The 21,764-nt window shown below is 38.2% G+C and overlaps 1 protein-coding gene across 1 annotated transcript; it reads left to right on the top strand.

Moving 5' to 3' along the window:
• The first annotated feature begins 328 nt into the window (after window positions 1–328).
• Rtf1 (RNA polymerase-associated protein Rtf1) lies at window positions 329–21,623 on the top strand. Its single transcript, XM_019049214.2, has 14 exons — window positions 329–688; window positions 2,921–3,206; window positions 3,616–3,805; window positions 4,486–4,706; window positions 5,830–6,100; window positions 7,554–7,643; window positions 9,237–9,330; window positions 9,658–9,740; window positions 10,813–11,008; window positions 12,997–13,091; window positions 13,916–14,078; window positions 16,800–16,961; window positions 17,762–17,906; window positions 19,525–21,623. The coding sequence occupies exons 1-14, from the start codon at window positions 620–622 to the stop codon at window positions 19,629–19,631; spliced, it is 2,172 nt and encodes a 723-aa protein (XP_018904759.2). The 5' UTR covers window positions 329–619; the 3' UTR covers window positions 19,632–21,623.
• The last annotated feature ends 141 nt before the right edge of the window (window positions 21,624–21,764 follow it).

Consider the following 21,764-nt stretch of genomic DNA (forward strand, 5'->3'; position numbering starts at 1 on the left):
CAGCGTGGTGGCAGATCTCGCCCCTAGATGACCAATAGAATCACCGTAATTATGGAAGAAAAGGAGGTGTTACATTTTGGATTTTTTGATGACGTAGATCGATACGGACGACTTTTATCATCGATTTTCTTGGAAATTATGTAGTTTATGGAAAAAAGTCATTCTATAAAAAGTGATTGAAATTATATCATGAGTTGATTTAAGCGAAAAAATTGGACGTTATGGTCCGTTTTTTATACTTCGAATCCCGGATTTTGCAGGCCAGGTTGTACCGACGTACGTCATAGGGTAAACAATCCTCAAGATGCAAACACCTCCTTCTTTTTCTCAATGATTAAAATGTGGTTAAAATGTATGTTGATGTTGAACGGTGCCATTTTCTGATGTGACATTTGTCTATTCTCTATTTAATTTTCTTCTCTTTTTTCTGTTTTCCCTAGTTTCTTCCGTGAACGTTGTAAAATAATCAATCAAGTTCAAGTCACTACTAACTCATCCAGCTCGCTTTCGCCGTTCCCGGGGAGACTTTGGATAGACTCGGCGGAAATAAGCAGCAGATTTTTTTGTTCTTGGTGTTCATGCTTATTTGCAGTGTTTAGAGTACTCGACATATTTAGTCATGGTGAAAAGGAAAAGTCAAGCTGTCATCGACTCCGACAGCAGCAACAGCGACAGTGCCTCTGATTCAGTAAGCAACACATCATATATTTCCTCTTTTGGACCCTTCACCATGCAGGGTCCTACGGACCCTTCACCCTGACCTTTACGTCAAAATGTTAGGGTCAGTATCATTGAGGTACATTGCACCCCACATATTTGCAACCCAAGCCAGTGCATTTGCTGGCCTGGGTGACGATGTTGGGTACCCTCTTGGAGACTTATCCAACCGTTCAACTCCTGCCGATGCTGAGCAGTTTTTAGGCAACAGAACTATTTGTCCTGCGGAGCCTTTGAAAGTTTATGATACATATCTTAGAACAGACCTATGAGGAGACTGTGTACTCAGCACGTCATTACCGTGCACACAGCTTAAAGGAACCGGCTCCAGGTGGATTTAGATCATCTTATTCCCACCTCCGTTATTAGGGGTCAGATTTGGCTGTTAGGCAGGGAAATTTAAGTGTCATCGTATTCTAGCTAATCTTAGACTGATTTAGGGGCTATGCTATTCTCGCAGTTTTCAATCATTCTATTTGCAGTGGGTAGCTACTTATGAAACTGCAATTGTTCCAACCAAAACATTAGAGGGTGACCTAACCTAACAGGATTAGTTAAGATGTGCAACACCTTGTAAATGAAAGTGCACCCATCAAAACCAAAATTCATTGCTTCATTTTAAGGTAGTAGACTTCCTTTCTCCAGCTTTGGCACGAACTATTTTGATTCAATACAAATTTATAGTGATTGACAAACAAGCCATTGAATCATAGGTATCAGCTCTTCCTGCGGGACTGGTGGAGGTCCACGCAAACATGGCGGCACTGTCAAATTGTGCCTTTTATGTATTAGACACTGAAAAATGTAAAATATAAGACGATTAAATCGATGAAACCTGGTAAATCTTGAGATGTGAGGTGGAATTACAAGTTTACAAGTTTTTTAATCTTCAGAGACTCTCTTTTTGTCTAATAGGTACTTAATATTAAATTGAGGATTTTGTGTTGTGAGGAATTATTGCTATATGCCTAAAAATCACCGGTTTTCATCAAAATTATAGTTCACATGGTAACTAAAGCCAACTTATCATTAATGGTCTGGTAGGGAAGACCTCAGCAAGCGATTTGATGACAAATTTGAAACTCCTGGCTCCATCTGGCAAGATATACTGCTAAAATATGTTGCTAAATGTGGCGACACTTCTCTCTGGAGGTTTGGTCAGCTAAGTTGACAGTTGTTTACTTTCGGTTTGCAAGTGTTCCCGTGTCACTACTATCCACATGAAAACATCCAACTCTAGCAGAAGCATGAACACAAGGGTAGAAAAGTTTTTTAATATTTTTAAACCTTGTAACACTTTAATTTTTAGCCACACAGGAATTGCAACCAAATAAAAGTCGCGAATCATAACTGATAAGTAGTTTTTTATGATACAATCATGAGACGGATGTTTTCAAGGTGGATAGTCGCGAAAGCTGCTTTGTGCAGAGGCCTAACTTCGTCGTCAGCGCTTGCAAACCGAAACTAAACAATGGTCATCTTATGTGACGACACCTCTAATGACTTTTATTGCTTAAAAATAAACATTTCAGTTCAAAATGGCCATTTTTTTGAACATTAAAGTCACCTTGCAGAGCAAATATTGCCAAAGAATCCGTGATCAGTACTGATTTATCGCCGCAAACTGCTCTTTTGCTTCAAAATTGGGGTTGGCTGTGAGCAACCGACCTGACATTTTCGGCCTTTATAGTCTCATATCATTAAATACAATCATAATTTACTTATTATATTTTTTAGCATGGATAAGTTCAGGGTTATCATTTCTTTTGATATATCAACTTGGTTTTCGATCGTTCTGCCCTACGTTGTTCATAACCCACGGTGACACCACTATTCCTATTATCGTAAAATTTTAACATTCATTGAGTACCATAGACTAATAGGTAGATAGTTATTTATTCAGAATATTATTACACCCATACACGATTGTCATTATATAACGGTGTTGAGAAGAAAAAAAACTTGTGCGGCACAAATGTCAATCCATGGGATTCGTCTAAATACAACAGTGAAAATCTTTTTTGGTGATAGACTCTGCTGCTCCAATGGCACAGTCTATGAATAGGTAATAAAAAAGTACTATACGTAATCATAGATTAACATAAAGCAAAATAGATCCTGTGCAAATTTTTCTACAGAGAGACTTGAGAGACTATAATTCAAGTTTACTAAAATTCCCATTGAACTCTTTGCTGTTTTGCAGGAATTTTTGTCATTAGCAAAGAAGAAAAAAGGCATCAACAGTGATGCAGGTGAATCTAATGGTAATACAGAATCGAAGAAGCAAGCTGTAGATGCCTACTCTGATTCCGACACCTCATCAGGTTCTGATGGTGATTGGGATGCCAGAGGAAAAACGAAAAAGAAAAAGAAGAAAACTGCCAAAAGAACCAATAAACGGACCATCACAAGGTCTTCATCAGATTCGGAAGATGATGAAGTGGAGGAAAAGAAAGATTCAAAAGGAAAAGACTCAGAACCAGAAGAGGGTGAGAATTTTTTTCTTTTCTCGTATATTTTTGTTTAATTTTGTATTATAGTAGTTTGCTGCCTGTAGATCTTCATATAGTTGGCAGTCGACCAACTATTTTTTTCCTCCCTCTTTTCATTATACCGGGTGATTGTTAAGCTGTTCCACACTACACTTTTTCGGTAGATTAGCTACCGAAGTGAAACTTTACTGGCAGAGAGCGTATTGTGATGATGCTCGGAGATAAAAAAGTGTTTTTCCTCGAGGAGCGGTACACTGTCATTACCAAGTTGCAAAAACCATGCTCCAAATTCTGAACAGCTGTTGATGTTTTCACCCTGGCTTACGCTTTGAGCAGCTAGTTTTTGTTTTTTGAAATTTGATTTTAATTCAAACAACAAATAACCCTGTTTTCTTACCATTTTTAGGAGAAGTTTCGGATTCTGATGGCAGTGAGTATGACTCATCTGACTTGAGTCAAGAAGAATTTAATGATGGTTATGATGACCAAATGATGGGAGATGAAGAAGATCAGAAAAGATTGGCACAGATGACAGAAAAGGAGCGTGAACAAGAAATTTTCAAGCGAGTTGAGGCTCGAGAAATCATGAAAACACGGTATAATTTAGATTTATTTATCTATTCTCATAACACAGTAACAAGGGGGAGGGGGGATTCACAGCAGACACTGTTAATACTACTACCACTATTACTACTTCTTACTGTCTGTTACTGAGACAGAAGTTTCAAGGTGGAGTGTTCTTGACTGGGGAGGGGTACTGTCCCCTGTCCTTGCCTAAGTATTTTGGGGCTCGGAAGACTTTTAATATGTTCTTTTGGATAACATGGCAAAGTTAATTCAAATTTACTCTCGTATATGGTGCTGCCTGTTGGAAAAAATTTACATGAATCCATTTCCATGAATCCATGCCAGGAAATCAATGACATGGATGTCATGTTTAAAGAAAGAAAAGTCTTTCTCCTAAATCAGTGCATATGCTCAGTAGTTTCATTGCTTTGGCTCAGTTATTCCTCTCATGGATGAAAGAATGTGGAGCTTATTGTTACTCCCCTACATGTACAGTATGTCCTCTATTTGCTTACTGCAATCTGCACTCTTAATTTTTCCTGAACTACTTTTAGTGTGTTTACTGAGGAAATAACACCATTGCATTCTCCTACATAGCAAGACCTGGACCTAGGACCATGTTAAGAGCCCTAATTTCGAATCGTAGATTACGAATAAGCATGCCATTCATTTTCTATCATTACATTTTCAACGTATGTCTCCGTTTCAGATTTGAGATTGAAAAAAAATTACGTCTTGCCAAAAAACGAGAAATGAAGAATAGTGACAAGAAAGAATCGCTCAAAAAATACGACAAACACCAACTCTTGGATGCAAAGGAAAGGAGTAAAGATAGGAAGAAGACTATAGAGGAAAACAGAGGAAAGCAGGATAAAAAAGCGCAAGCAATGAATCTCCTCAAAGCTCGCAGAGAAGAAAAGAAAGAAAGAGGTAATTCAAAATATTAAGATCTAATCCTAAGCGGCCCCTCATGTTTCCGTTTTTCGCCTTGCGTCCGTGCAGGAGCTTTGCTTCTTGGTCTCTCACTTTGCACTCCATTACAGCTTGTTTGGTGAGCCCAATCTGCTGGAATAAGTATCCAAATATTTAAAATGAGAAGCAATTTCCCGTAGCAGTGAGATCTGGAGCTGGGATTTTAACGGCCTTGCGAGTTGAGTCACTAGAGACTCAGACTCGAGACTGAGAGCGAGATCGGCAATCGTTCCACAGGCACACTCCAACTGGAGGTGCTTGTCAGCCACAATGATTTTTGGCAGTCTTGAACCTTTAGCCTGAGACCTGGCGTCGATCGACCACCGGTATCAAACCACGAGGTCGAGTTCCTTTGTCAAAGAATAAAGGAACTCGAGCTGGAGGGTGCCTGTAAACAGACAGGGGTCAATACGCTTTCAGTACTCTACCACCAGAACAGGGGATTCCCGGTTTCTGTCTTTCCAAAAATCACTCTCGCTGTGAACAACATGAATTTTTATCGTTGCATGGCATGCCCATGACCTGTGGCATCCCCACAACACCTTCAATGTTCACTTCCATGAACATCCCATGGGCACGCAGCCGAATTCGGTGGCCAAGCGGACCTTTTCTTGCGAGTCAGTGTTGTCGTTGAGACCGGACTGTGGCTGTTGAAAGTCTGCCTATGGACTCGCTCACTGGGTGAACTTGATGGATAGAGAACGATGTCGAACTTAAGCGAAAGATAGACTAAGACCAGAGGGTGCGCACCAAAGACTCTCAGACAAGAAATCACTCTTCCCAAATTTTTGGGAAGAGTGAATTTGACTCATAATTTTGGGTTGTACATTTGGGTAACATAGCCTCCCTAGGGGGAGTCCAAAAATTTGGGGGGTCTAAAAAGTAGTTTACTTTGACACAGGAGCACGGTCAAATTCTCAAGTCTTTATCTTAATTCGTTCAAAAGTTACAGGGGTATACCAAGATTTTCGTGTCTTCCTGTATACTAGCCCCCTTGTCATAGTAGTCAGTTCGTTATTTATGAACCGGAATTCCCCTCTGAATTTTTTTATTTACTCATTTCATGTATATTGTTTATCAGAGGAGAAAGAAAAGCAGCAGAAGGCAGAAAAAGATAAGCGGAAGGAAGAAGAAGAAGAAGGAAAAGAAGAGGATGAGGATGATGACAAAGAAAAAAGAGAAAATGAAAAAGCCAACAAAACCAAACTCAAGGCCTCAGATATTTATTCAGATGACAGTGCGTCAGACTCTGATGAAAAGCCGAAGTCTTCATCAAGCAAACAACCTTCAAAAATCAGAGCTAGAAGCAGTTCATCATCATCACGCAGTTCCAGTGATTCAGACTCCTCCAGGTGAGCCAAGTGCTTATCACTGTATTTTATGAACGCAAATAACGTGAAGCCTCCCCTGATATGAGATCTAACAACAAGTGCTGTGTTATCAAAGATAGCAGTATAAGGCCCATTTTCTCGACATCGAGTTTCATGTAAAATTGGTCTAACCTAGGTCAAGTGCACTGACTGATTTGATTATAACATCGGATTTCGTCCTATTTCTCTTTATTAAAGCTGATGCACGATCTCAAAAATTTGTGAGCTATAAATTCCCCTTCCGCAGCCTCCCTTCCTGCCCTCCTTAAAATCTGTATGATGTGAGTACAATTTGTCATGGAAGCATACAGAACGTAGCATACACTACTTTCTTGCGCAACATGGAATTAAAAAAGCCCTCATTATACAATCATACCTAAAATTCATCAATAATACGAACAATTTTTTTGAGTCTTTTGGATGATGAAAAACAAATTCACAAGTGGATTTTTTCAATAAAATTTTCAGTTCAGACGTTACTTCGTCCATTTTCTACAAATCTCCCTTTTGCTTTTACTGCTCTCTTCGGTAACAACTAACATAGCAGATAAGCCTAAAAGCTGTTGCCTATGTAGTTAAAAAGAGTACAGATTCAAGGCAGTAGATTCATGCAGATCTTCTCTCCACTTATAGAAACGTGAGGCCTGAACAAGGCCAATGGAGGCAGACCTTTTTTTTTCAATTTTCCAAGTTTCTAAGAGAATTTTTCATCTCATTTTGTTTTTTTTCAGTCAGACGGTTTCCATTGCTAAAATTTACTCCGGAACCTCTTTGAGAGTTATGAATTTTTATTGTTTTTAAGAATATCTCTCTTTGATGAACGTTTTCCATGTATATCATTGCCACTGCATCTGTGTCAACACTGCAATTGATACTCAAAAAAAGAAACATCCTACAATGAAGCTGTTCTGAATCACTTTGATTATTGGAGAGATGTGTGTGACCATTTTATTAACCTCTCATGTGAATTACATATGCAATGCTCAGAAGTTCAGTTTTTTAGACTGATCTACTTAAAAAATTGTCCTCAACAAATATTTATCCAAAAGCTCAATGTGCTTAAAACACTATGTTTTTAAGCACCCTTTGTCTGAAGTAATAGAGCTAACAGTCATCATACCTTTTATTTTTCTTCTTTTGCTTTAATAGTGAGGATAAAATCTTAAGGTAAGACAACTATTGTCTCCAACCCACCAGCTGTCCTGATACGCATAACAAATTGGAACATTCAACCTGGCGGACACCCAATTGCTCATATCTCTGCGCACAGTCACCATTTTCACTCTGGGATTTTTGCATGTGCTTCAGCATTGTTTCAGTTAACAATTTATGTAATAATCTCAAATTTGATTTTGGGTTGCTATTCCCTTTCATTTATTTTACACTTATGAATGAAAACTACTTTAAGTTTAATGTAGCACTTTTAATTTTTCAGGGCCAGCATCAAGAAAGAAAGGAAGATAGAGTTCATATCTAAAAGAGAAGAACTAAACCAAATCAGGCTTTCACGGCACAAGATGGAACAGTATGTACTTTATTCTTTAGTGTATTACTAATCAATTTAATGATTGAAGCTGTGGAAATTTGACCAAATTACATTTTTAAGTTAAGTCTAAATGAACATGCACCCAATGTGTCCGTCAAAGGCTAACTTGATAATCCAGCATTTTGCAAAATGCTCAGGCAAATAGGAAATTTTCATTGAATATCATGTTTGGCCTTATGGTTAGGCTTTTTGCAAAATGTGTAGGCACCTTTGAAAATGCATACCCATTTACGTCGAAGTTAAAATCAATTATTCAAGCAAGTAGCAAATTCTTAATTAAGATTACTTGCCGGAATTAGAGGAAGATAGGATTGAAGCTGATACAGGAACATTGTTCTAGGTGGACAAGTTGCAGGTTTTCTGATGCATAAGTAGACTCTGTTGTTGAAATCCACAGTAGTCAAAAGAAATTTAAAGCCGTGATTTAAAGCTATACTGAACTATCCAGAACTTAATTTATTAAAAAGATTTTCTAGATTTCGTGTTGATTTCTCCTAAAGTGCCTAATTTTTCTTGACTTTAAATCAGAACCTGTACTCTTTCACGACTACTTATTCCAAAGATTCAAATACATTTTTTAGAGGAACAAAGTACTGTTTTTGGGGGAAAAAACAGGGATTCTTCGTAGTGCTGCACTGCTTCTTGCTGCCCTAACAACGGGACTTGTCCATGATCCATGAAACATTGAAACACAGGTGACTGTCTCATGGATGGTGATGAATTTCTCCTCAGTAATTTGGTTTTCTTCATAATCAATGTCTTCCACTGATTACAATTCGCTCCAAGAGCACTGTGATTTTATAATTCCTCTGGCAGTTCCAATTTGAGGCGTTCCATTTTGTAATCAAAGAGGCTCACAGATGAGACTGAACTATGTTGGAAAACACCTACCACTTTTTAAAAATCAATAAGAAAAGTAAAAGAAAATAAAGAAAGAAATAAGAAAGTGTTGCACCAAAAGAATTTTTCACAGACAACATGGCACATCTTCATCTTCCTCTTCTTCTTTTGTTGGTTTAATGGCTTATATTCACCAGGAGGAACCTACAGCCAAGGAATAGATTATTAGTGGGTATAGATTTATAGCTAAGACCAACACCATTTTCACGCCTAGAGACCCTTCTAGGCGACTTTCTATACCAGCAGCCGGATTGTTGAAACTTTAACTGGCTATGTCGGCACGATAAGACAAGACATAGCCCTATCTGCGCCGTGTAATATATCGATTTTCGATTCTTGTCGTGCCGACATAAATTTCAACAATTAGGCTGCAGGTTGATACTGTGTCATGGTAAACAGACTAAGTAAACATACGGTAGGTTGAGGATTTTTTTTTTCATGGCACATCTTTGCATTGGACTCTGCTAGGATGTGCAAGAATGGGTGTGGGATGTGTGTGGGTAGTAGTCTTGATCTTCTTATTCAAGGATAAGCTCTGAGTGTATCTATGGCTGAGCACTTAGGGGTAGTAGTGCTCGGTAGTTGCCAGCACATAGCCTGTGACTAGGACATGTTGCTATGGCCTGTGAATACAGTTTGAACTGTTATTTGAAGTTATATTTTTTGTTCCAGGTTTGTTCACTTGCCTTTTTTCAATCGTGTTGCCCAAGGATGCTTTGTCAGAATAGGAATTGGTAATAATTTAAATGGCAAACCAGTGTACAGGGTAAGTTTTTCTTTTCTCACTCTTTGCAAATCACCTTCCAAATTTAAAATTACAAATTAAGTTTTTAGAGGGCTTACCTCCACTAACTTTAAATGAACTTGTTAACTTGTGTTTTTAGGAAATCTTACCATCGGACCAAAATCTTATACCAAGAAAAGAACATATCCAAATTTATGAGGAGTTGTGATCCTCTAACAGGAGAAATCAATGTTTCCATGAACTATCTCGGTCAAAAAATGGCATAATGAAGAGATCCATATGATTAGCTCTCAGTGCCTTTTACCGCTCTCGTTTTCTGTTGTAAATATTTTTTGCTTCTATTTTCAGGTTGCAGAAATAATTGGAGTGGTTGAAACAGCCAAAATCTATCAACTAGGAGGTACAAGAACGAACAAAGGATTGCGATTAAGGTACTTGAATTTATTAGTTGTCCTTTCAAAGTAAAACAAAATTTTCCCCGTATAATACCTAAACAATAATGAATCAATAAGTGGAAAGTTGCAAAGGGGCGGGGGGGGGGGGAGAGAGGCAACACCAAAATTAAAATGCTCCAAGTGATGGAAAAATGGCTCTTGATACACCCCGAGTCACGTTTTATAAGTCATCGATAAGGTCACTCTTGGTGCGAAGCCAATTTTGGATACAGTGGGGTTGTTGCATGAATTTTTTTAATTTAGCATCTGGAGCCAAAGGTGTGATGAGTGATCAGGCACCCATTTCTTTAGAATATTTCTGATGACTAAACAATTGAGAAATATTCTTAAAGTTCAGACAAACTTGAATTTGGGTTTCATTGGCTTCTCTGAACAAAGTCACCTGACATCACAACCTCGAATCGCATACTTTTGTTATGTGAACCATGTACAAATAAGGGCTCATAAAACCAAAAAAGAAAAAAAAGAAGTTCTACCCTTGGCATCTTGATAGACCCAAGGATGTTATCCTTGCTATCTTCAAGAATTATTTCCTCTCTACCTTGAAAGATGAAGAATGTAGGCAATTTTCTCCATCTCATGAAAAATCGGGTTTTCCGAGGTATGTGGTTGCAGATTTTCACCATCAATATTGCTTCATAAATACATTTTCGTTAATCTAAAAGGACAATGTGTTTCTAAGTGAATGTTCAAATAAAATCTTACATGAAAATTTGAGCCTTTTAAAACAAAGGAGGAAAGTTCATAGAAACCAAACCTCTTGGTGGATACAGTTTTTCAACACCCTAGAGTGAAGTCATTCAGTAATTTCCATTTCCACTCGAACTCACCAGCTTGTTTAAATTTACGAAAATGATATGTTTTGTGGCAGATCTGCTTTCATCACCTGGATTTGAATATTCTATTTGATAGTAACATTTTGTTGATACTGTTCGACTATTGTTTGACTTTGCCTGCATGTAAATTGATCACATTATGTCTCAAAAGACTATTATCTCACTCTTTCTGACAGTCGTTTTAAAGTTATTGATTTCTGTTTCTGATAAAGGCACGGAGCTCAGGAAAGAGTGTTCCGGTTAGAGTTCATCAGTAATCAAGAATTTACAGACAGTGAATTTATGAAGTGGCGGGAAACTTGTGCACTTCAAGGAATCTCTCTACCAACCACTGATGAAATTGACACAAAACTTAGAGACATAAAAGAAGCTCTAATGTATGAATACAAAGAAGAAGATGTTGAAAAAGTAATTATTTCTCCTTCATGAAGTGAATCGTAGATTATCCCAATTTATCACTGGAATTTTGGTGCTGAGAATCAACAGAATCAAACCAGAAAATTACGGTAGAGTATGGTTTCCTGCTGGTTAGAGAAGTGAGAGTGTCCAGGAATATGCAGTGGCAGCAGTAAGTCAGGGGATTTGTGGGAAAAGTCGGGAAACAACTTCATGTGCAGCCCATTGGTTTGGTAACGTTAACTGAAGAGCCATGAAGACCCAGAGACAAATAGGGACCCTCCATTGTTATCTCGGCAATGGTGGAAGCTTTTACTTTCAGGACTTCAACATACAATTGTTGATTACTTACAAGATGGATTGCGAACGACAAGTTTGATATTTCGTTTCGCGAATGAACAAAAATTTGAATAATTTGTATGATTTATTATATCACTGAAAGCTCATCATCCAGCCAGTAGATAGGTTTACAGCCGAAAAAAAAAGGTGCTGACTGTTGCTGCCTAGTAATGGGCCTGTTGTTAACTTCAGCTAGAGCCCAAAGAAGAGATGGTTCTCATGGAAATGGTCATGGAAAATGGTTCAAGAATCACAATGAACCCATCAGGAAAATCTGAAATACACTCCTAACGTCACAATCTGCCCAAGAAATATTCTTCTTTTAAGCTTCCTGCCTCAAAAACGATACTACGGCACAAGTAAACATTTCGTAAGAGGATTCATTTCATCCAACCCTTGCACAGTAGGGTACCACAATATTTAACATGACTGACGTTTCCGCGCACAAATTGTGAAGAAGCACCATGGTCTATATGAACGCAAAGGAAATGTTAATGTAAAAGCGCCGGTTGATAAAATCCCGGCTTGTAATATGCGTTTTGGTGGGTTGGATGAAGTGACTCCTGTTACAAAATATTCACCTGCGAGGGTGGAATCGTTTTTGAAGCAGGAAGCTTAGAAAAGCGCATTTTTTAAATGCAGATTGTGAAGTTAGGAACGATATTTCAGACTTTCCTGATGCGCTTATTGTGATTTTTGAGCCATTTTCCGCAAGAAATAGCTCTTCTTTTTGCTCTAGCTGAAGTTTGCAACAGGCTTCTTGTCCATAAGGAAGTGTTTAATTTCCAAAAGTAAAAGTTCCCACCAAAACCAAGAGGTTAGTGGAGGGTATCTCTTTGTCTCTGTGAGGACCTCAAAAAAATGTTTCCAACATTCTCAAAATATCAGGAAACCTCTATTTTTTTATCATTCTAACAAAAGTTGACAGAGTTTAAAATTACCTTTAAGCTGCTATCACACTAGTAGTCCAATTGTACAATCAATGACATTTGGGAGCTAAATGGATAGTCGACGGTGGCCTCTGCCGACTGTACAGTCTCTGCACATGCGCAAACTGTTAGACTGTACCGTCAAGACTACCAGTATGATAGCAGTTATGGTAGATAAGATATCAGTAAAAGTGTTTTTTTAAAAAAAAAAGAAAAAAAGATGATCCGAGGGCTTCGTATTAATGGAAACTTTCAATAATTTTATTGACTAAAATATGGCTTAAAGGTATCAGTGGAATGGTTCATACAGTCAACTCTTGATAATAAGAAACTCTTGCCAGTACTATGTGAAGAGTTGGCTCCTAGAGGAATCCTCAATAATTCAAAAATAGTGATGTATATTGCCTCCTAAATAATACAAATTTCTCAGAGCTCAACGTAGACAAATTATCACCGTAATTAAAAATTTTAAAATGGGCCCCTCTGATCAGTGACAGCCGACGATTGGAATGCAAATGATGAAATTCGCTCTGAATATTTCAGAAGAGTCAACTAATCGAAATGCACTTTGATTTGAATGAGTCTGCAATACACAATCTTCATTCCGGCTCTTATATCATGTAACTTCTGAGATGTTTGAAAAAGATGTTGAAAAAAAGATCCTCTAAGACCTCCTTGACCTTTGCCTCACAATATCTAATCGAATATCTCTTATTAAATTTTATATTACAGATTGTAAAGGAGAAAGAGCGGTTTAAGCAGAATCCTTATAACTACGCAATGAAGAAGACACAGCTCATGAAAGAAAGAGACATGGCTCAAGCAAGGTATAACTATTTTTTCTCTCTTTTGATGCATATACGCAGTATATTGCCTTTGTGATCGTTTCGACCCCCTCCTCAATACAATGTATCAAGTCCCTTGGTTCCTTGTGGGAGAATGACTGGCAGGCTTGCTTTGAATTTTTTGGAGGCCTGTCAAAAAGCTACCAATGCTTCAATCTTCTAGGTTAATTAATTCTCGCCTTTCTCTGTAGATTTATTCAAAATACTAGAGATAGATGAGCTTCACTCTTTAATTTCTTTTTAAAACTTAAAATACTGTGCCAGAGATAGTAAACAAAATCAGCAGTTTTGCCATCCTGGAACGTGAATGTCACTCCTCCAAGATGTTAAAGGCTTTCACTGAAATAACTTCATGAAATATTGGATGATGAAAATCGAATTTATATGATTTTCATTTTATCGAAGGCATGATTTATTTTGAATTTTGCCATGTAAGTAGCTGTGTAAAAAATGAAGTATGTTCACTCTGACATTAGCTAAAAATTGAATCAGTCTTTCTCAAATAGACTTAAGCTCCATAAATGATCCATTTTAAACTGTAGAATAGTTAATAATGTGATTAATTAATTAACTGTTCTCATACTCTTGAGATTTTAAACGGGTCACTCAAAACAGGGTTTACTGTTTTTCTCGCATTCTCATTTTTTGTGCTGAAGTATTTTTGAGAATGGCCGATTCAATTGTGTGTTTGCTTAAGATTTTTTGATCATAATCTAGTATGAGTTTTTGTTATAAGTGGCCTCTTTTGAATTGAGATGAATCATCTTGCCATCAAGTTTAGAAGTCATTCACCGTTTATTTTACAGGAATGACACAGAGGAAGCTGGCAGGCTTCAAGTTAAAATTAATGAATTGGAAGAACGAGCAAAGGAACTAGACAAACTGAGAACAAGCACAATTTCCAGTATAAGTTACATTAACGATAGAAATAGGAAAAAGAATGTTGAAGAAGCTGAAAAAGCAATTTTGGTAAGCAGCTAAATTACTCCACATTGCAGATGCAGGGTGTTTACAGACCTACAAAATCGGTAATCGCCAGGGAATTAAATCAGTTCAGAGAATTTAGGAAAATATTACGAAAAAGACCGGAATTTTTTTCCAGGATTACTCAGACTGGCTTTTGCACATTTTTGACTTTGTTGACAAGCATTTTCGACTTCAGGGACGTGCTTGCAAAATAATTTTTTGCTATGCTTCAATAGAAAATCCAGCAGCAGGACAGCATAGAAGCATAAAAATTTTCTAATTTATTTATTTATTAAACAACGAATTGGCTAAAAATCCAATATACAAGAGAAATGACTCTAAAATTGGAACTTTACAACTAAACATCATCCGTAGACTGCCACCTCGGTGACTTTCTCGGGTTTCCTCCTCCCGCCTTTTGGCGGGATAGGCATCCCCTGATGTTGCCGCTCCACTGTGCCTGCGTCCTCGGTCGTTAGCCCACATCCTGTCGCGGCGGCAACGCGGCGGCAGATCAAGCGGGATCGTTGACGTGTCTGGTTTCGTGATTCCCGCGCCCCCCAGGATCCCGGAATGCGGACCTTGAGTCCGCGCATCCGGCCCTGGTGGTTGGCGGGGGCTGAAAGCGGGCCGGACCGGAGGAGCAAGTCAAAGTTGACTAGTGCTTCGGATGGGGTTGGCCGGCCGCGTCGCTCGCTACTCGTAGGGAGGGGCGCTGCGAAGTCTGAGTCCCATGGGTGCAGTGGGTAGGACTCGGAGCGCCGGCGTAACACAGGACTCCTTGGAGTCCTGGCCGGGTGCCACCTGGAATCCCCCACACATCCACGGGAGGTAACCTTTCCGCTTCAGAGGCTCCAGTGCTGACGGACCCCTCGGGGTACGGATTCCCATCCTCAGAGCTGCTGGGAGGTTTAAATCCCTCCTGGCGGGGGTTAGGTACTCCGGAGGCAACGGGGTGCTCCTATGAGGGTGGGGTCCGGCTGGACACTGCTGCGGGGGGCCCTCTCGCCTGACGAGGTAATGGCCGTAGGCTGACCGTTGGGTGGGAATTAAACTCGGACAAAAGGGGATGCGTAGTGCGGATGCATCTCAAGGGGAGTGTCGTTAGTGTTTGGCGGGCCTACTGTCATAGGCCAAACCCACATAACCATTCACACTCCCGGACCGAGGTCCCCGGACAGCGATGCCCGGGGACGTTCCACTCGGACCGGGCCGCGATTGGTATCTGGTACCTGGGAGTGGGCCTGGAAAACCCCCCCGGGGCTCGCCGGATCTGGGGGCACTTCGGTTCCCCCTCAATCCAGTGCGGGAGAAAGCAGATTTTCACTTCCGTTTAAACAAAAAAAAAAAAAAAAAAAAAAACTAAACATCAAAATATCATTACAACAAATTAGGAGAAAAAAATAATTATTCATAACTATGCAAATCCTACCTTCCTGCTAAAAACTTTAAATGAAACAAATCTAAACAGTCTTTTAGCTCCAAAGGAAGATCATTCCAGTACCAAACCAGCCTGCAACCAAGAAAGAAAAGGGGAGGTTGGTTGTTAAAATTGGTTGGTTCTTTGAATTCCTTTTCTAAAACATTAAAGGGTACCTACTAAGTATTGAGGTATTTTTTTTTTAAGTGAAAAAAAGAAAAAAGAAAAATCTGGTTAAAGAAACTTGGAAAAAATGCTCCAAAATTTCCTAAGCGATTTGAGATTGGGTCCCTTTTTGTGCCTCAAAACAACGTAACTCGTGACAATCTATGATGTAATGCGAAGTCGGCCTACGTTATGAATGTGTGAGTACATAGGGTCTTTTTCATAGACCTGGAAAATCAAATTCTTCATCTCTGCTTAATTTCTTTGTCTTGATGGCCCACCAAAGACTTAGGACCTAAGACTTTGATGGACTAATGCGAGATGCAAAGAACATTTTTAAAACACTTTTGAAGGTTCAACATCAATATTCCTCGGTACTGAAGGAAATCCAAGAAGCACCTTTTGCACCAAAAAATATTGATGAAAAACCTTCAAAAGTGTCTTAAAACTGTTCTTTTCATCTTTTAATTACCACCCAGACCAAGGAATTAAGCCCAGACAAAAAATTTGATTTTTCCAGAATTTTTTAGAAAGACCCTATTCACATGTTCTTAGCATAGGGCAACCCCGACTCAATATCATGTCTTTTCATACTATCAAACGAGTCACATGGTTTTGAGGTGCAAGAAGGGCCCCAATTTCTAATCGCTTGGAATTCCCTGGAGCATTTTCTCGATGTTCCCTTGACCAGAATTTTTTTTCTAAAAAAAAGATCTCAAAACTTAGTATGCCTTAAAGTTTTAGAGAGTGATTTACAACAACCTACCAATTTTCACGTTCAACTTTCCTCTTTCTTTCCTGGTTGCAGGTTGGTTTGATACTAGAATAATGTTCCTTTGGAGCTGCAAGACTGTTGAGATTTGGTTCATGTTAAGTTTTTAGCAAATAGGTGGGCTTTGTATGTGGACTTACATTCAGTTATTTTGTTGTGATATTATAAATGTTGTTGTCACTCTACTTTAAGCTAATTTTGCAGATATTTAAGAGAGGAATTTCAATAGTTACCTTAAGTTCAAAGTGATTTCTATACTTACAGATGACAGTAGAAAATCTTCGAGGTTCCTATGCTAGCTTTATTCCGATGAAAATTTCTAGATTCTTAGGTTTTATAGTTTCAAGATTTTTTATATTCTTTACAGGAAGAAGTAAGAGCAAATAAAGGAAAGAAAATAGATGATCCTTTCACCAGACGTAGCACAAAACCTACAATGTCATTTAAAGCAAGAGATGCGGAAGAAAAAGCAGCAGCTGCAGAGGCCGCAAAAGCTGAAGAGTTAGCACGCATAGCTGCAGAAGCTAAAGTAAGTTACTGTCTCCTCCCCTACCCAGAGTACTAGTGGGTTCCTGCAAAAAATAGTTTTCTGTAACCCCGCATACACCGAAGTGCACCGCTTCGGTGACCGGTGACAAAATGTGTATTTTAAAAGTGCTTTAGGTCTATAATGTTCATGAAAAACTTTCTCACTTACAGTGAAACCATGCTAACTTGATACCCGAACAAGCCAGTACCCTGCCTCAGTCGGTAGAATTGCGCGGTTCTGTTTTATCACCCATATGACACTATGCTAAAAAAATTCGGGATTGGTACCTTTTTTTTGTCAGTATCCTCTTAACTTGATACAATTTTTTCAGTTGATTTAAAAAAAAAAAAAAAAAAAAAAAAAAAAAAAAAAAAAAAAAAATCCATTGGACCAGTTTAAATCTCATTTTTCCAAACTTTGTTTCTTCAATTGTCACCTGTGATCCAGAATGGCAAGTGCGTGTGGGCACGCTTCACTCAGCTGAATTATTATCCGCTCTGTTATCAACTTACAAAGCAAGAGTGCAAGAGACGACATCTAGTACTCACATAGTGGCGGCAAACTGCGGCCCTACCACAAACTTATTACATCTGTATGGGTCTATGTTTCAGCATGGAAAAGTAAAACAGAGAGGGGTCATCTGGAAAGTAAGGTTCCCTACTGTGTACCACGTGAACAAAAAGAGATGAATCAATGAATGAATCATGAATCATCACAGTTGCATGTAACCCTAGCTGATTATGACTGTATAAGTCACTTTTGTATAAAATCTCTTTTAATCTGTAATGCCCTTTTTCCAGGAAAAAAGCAAAGCAAATGAAAACATGCCTCTAGACAGCAATAGTAGTCAAGATAAGTCTAGTAAAAATAAAACAACGAAAACTGATGATCTTTTTTCGGCACATGACTTTGATATCAAAATAGATCTGGAAGTTCCCATACCTTGTAAGTTACCTTTTTGTTATTTCCAAGTTTATTTCCTCTCACACCCTATAGCTTTCTATTAATATGTGCATTTACCTCTAATAAAAGAAACTAAATCAAGAAAAAAAATCTAAAGATGTTTTTAAGGGTTGTTCAAGGCCAAAAACCATTCCCTGGCCTTGGCCAAAATCCTGCATTTTCCCCATTTTTTCAATTTTTTTTTGCAATGATAAAATCAAACTAGCTTAGTTTTATCATTGCAAAAAAAAAAATCGTCAAAATGGGCAAAATGCAGGATTTTGGCCTTTTGCAACCCTTCAGATTTTTTTTCTTGAATAAATGCTTATTTTTGTAAGTGGGGTCAACGATTTAGGGGGTACCACTATCGAAATTCGTAGGTGACCCTCAAAGTAGGACATCCTAATGCACACAGTCAAAGTCTTTTGATGTCAAATTCTGCAGTTTTTGAGGGGTTATGCAACCTGCCAACCGTGTGTGCGGCCGTTTCATAACTTATAGTTGCAAAATATCATTTGTCTCTTGTTATAAAAAAAAGGTGATTAGTCTGTTTACCAAAAACTTTGCTAATAACATTTTAAAACTTCATGAAATTATATCCATTGCCTTAGCACATGCACAACTCGGACATTTTGGTATGCTTGCTGGGCAAAGGTTTGTTTCAGTAGCGAGGCTCAAATATCCGTATGCTCTCATTCGCCACTGCGTGCAAGTCCTTGTCAGAGGATATAAATAACTACAACTGTGCCACCCACGCTTCTTTGAGATTCATGCACCATAAATAGGTTTGCACACTGAGCAGAATGCTACCGAGACCTCCGGGAATCTTTTTATCCTTTTAGAGGCTTCTGAATCAACCGTACAACTATTCTTTGGATGGCTTAAAGTGTGTGTATTCAGTGGCTGTTGATGCTCAAGCCTTTTGCCCTCTTTAATTTATCGCGGAAAAGCATCATCACCATCACCAAGATTTGTTGAGCACAGTAAGCAAGCTGGAGACTTTAAGGATATGATCTTTTAGAGATGTCCCTGGCAGAAAACCTTTTTAGTAGCAGCATCGGAGCGGTGCAGCCGCACGGCACACATATCTCCTTGTGTGTCTTATGCATGTAGCAGAGAAGCGTTATTTCCATATACAACAGCACTGCCTTTGATTCTCAACATCATTGTAACAAAATTGGAATCTGAAATATTTTCCAAGTTTTTCATACAAAGCAGCTCATTGTTAAAACGCATCTAAGTTGACTGCTTCACTACTATTTAAGAACAGAAATATATTGTATAATATTGTATGTGAAGCCTCCATTTCATGTAGATGTAGAGTATTGTTATAAAACAATAAAGAATGTTAAGTTTATTTTCAACTCTGCACTTTTGAATTACTGTCAAAGCATATTAAACCTTTGGAGAGCTGTTTCTCAAAAATTATATTATTCCAACTTCAATTTCTCATGACTACTTTTTGTTTATGTTTTGCTGCAAATATCTTCGTTAAGCCTGCCTCCAAGCAATGGCACAAATATCTCAATATCGGTTTTTTGGAACTGAAGTCCAACGAATGTCATAGAATTTGCCATAAATATTGTCATTCCTGATGATTTTTTGTTTATTTCCTTCTTAGCAAATCCAGTCAGTATTACTCCCAAGCACTCAGTGTCGATGAAGGACAATGGACCAAGGAGATCACTAAATTTAGAAGACTATAAGAAAAAGCGCGGACTCATTTAGGAACGCCCACAGCTTAAGATGAACTCCTAGTGTACACTTCTTTCCTTTTCTAAGATGAAATGTTCTTTGTTTTCTGTGTAGAGTTACTTGATGTAGTGCGTGCACTATTCTTCCTTTTCTTTCAAACAATGGAGCTCAAGGGTCAATACACAATAATGGGATTAACAAGTGTCCCAGGCATGCGACTCCATAGTTAATTTTGGTGGATCCAAAAAAATTTGTTGTCTCTTGAAATAGTTTCAAGTTTTCAAATATTTGAAAGTAAGAAAAAAAATCATAGAGTATGTTCTCTATTTTGGAATTTTTACCTGTTTTTTTCAAAGATTCAACCGCAGAAACAGGTCTAATTGGTTACTTAACTGGTTTAACTGGATTCAGAAGTGGTTTTGTAGTCAATGAGATGAACTTGATAATCAGCAAATTATGAAGAGTTACTAATCTGAAAGGATTATGTGTCACTGGTTAAAACCTAGACTTGAAACTCCTGCTCTTGCTTTGCTTGTAAAGAGCTCAATGTTTTCATGAAAAAATAATTTATTTGTAAAAATTTAGTATCCTTTGATTAAGTTATATTATTTCTTTCCAAAATATTTATAAGTTTACTTGAAATTCAATTCAGGTAATAGGTACCTTGCACTAAAGTCAATCGAACCCAAATCAAATTTTTGTGACACAGCTCCAAAATGATATCATTAATAATTCCTTGTATCCTACCCGATCAGTGTGGATACGCAAATTTATACTTCTTTGCTTTTTTCAAAACTGTGAATGTTTAGTTTTCAGACTCATGTTTCAACTAAAGATCTGAATTTAGTATTCGTGCATTCTTGTGGGGATAGCAGCAGATAAGTGTTTTTCTGCTCCAGATAATTTATTTGTAAACAACGAGCAGATATAAATAAGCTGCTATATGTGAGCATCAACCAGAATCTGCCTAACTGCAGCTTGTGTCCCTCAATATCTTCTCGATTTTATTGTTGTTATAGAAAACGAAGCAACATAACATCATGAAACTTTGTAAATTTCCTTTAATTGTCGCCAGGAGTGCAAAACATCTGTGACTGAATGACGAATTTGGTTGCAGTTGATCGCTGAAGAAGTGTGAAGGACCCCGAAAAAGAATTTTTTAAACGCGTTATTATTGCAGAACAAAACTGCTGAGCACATTACTTTTAGGGAAGGGAACTGTCAACTGTGTGTTCTATGCAAAAAAAAAATGGTGAAGTTTCATGTGGACAGCAATGTTAAAGCTGATTCCAAAAATGTAAAATGTAAGAAGGGTGCCTCAATAAATGTGGAGTCAAAATACTCGCAGCACCCCTGAGGGCTGTATTCGTAGTTGCTCCTGAATCAGTTCCTTCCCTTTGGAAGGCCCCATATGGTTTTCATCTTGACTTTGGGAGGTTTGAGGAGGCTCTCAACATAGTATCATAAAAAGGATGATGGGCTACCAGACAAAGTCTGAAAAAAGCGGCGCGGAGCGCCGGGACATGGGTTTTGACATGATGGATTTTTGACCACTAACCGGAAAACTTCCTACCACTAGGGTGCCCTCACCAGATGAGCAAGCAAAAGCCACTTACTGTGTTCTATTGGTATCACCCGGAGAAATTAGGTAAACAAGGAAATCTTGGACATGCAGGACAGTTCGAGTTTACGTGATATTAAAGCACTGTAATATTCAAGTGCATTTGCATTTGGCCTGAAGTACCTAGCATTGTGATGTTACCTGCAACATGCAGGGGACAAAATAATTTGTAATTTGCATTCGGAAGAAAATCTTAACGAACCCAATTAGGTAGGTCTTTTTTTGTTGTGTATTAACGGATAAACAATTGCTTGTCACTTCAAATCAGTTTATAGTCGAAATGTGTAATATTCCTAAATTTTATTGGCGGCAAAATAGAGGTCTAATTACGATTGAGGATTGACCGCAGCCTGACTTTTCTCCTTCTTGTTTCTATGAAATAAAAATCAGTACTTTACCTTATACTGCTCGATTTTTATTCATCAGATGGATCCATTGTTGTTGTTTTGTTTTCAAAGATTGAACCCGTCAATGTCACCTTGGTGGAAAGAAGTTTTCCAGTTAGCGGTCAAAAAGTTATCTGGTAAAGGCACCTTAATGGTACT

This window comes from Bemisia tabaci, chromosome 1, assembly GCF_918797505.1.
Source record: "Bemisia tabaci chromosome 1, PGI_BMITA_v3".
In the NCBI taxonomy this organism is placed as follows: Eukaryota; Metazoa; Arthropoda; class Insecta; order Hemiptera; family Aleyrodidae; genus Bemisia; species Bemisia tabaci.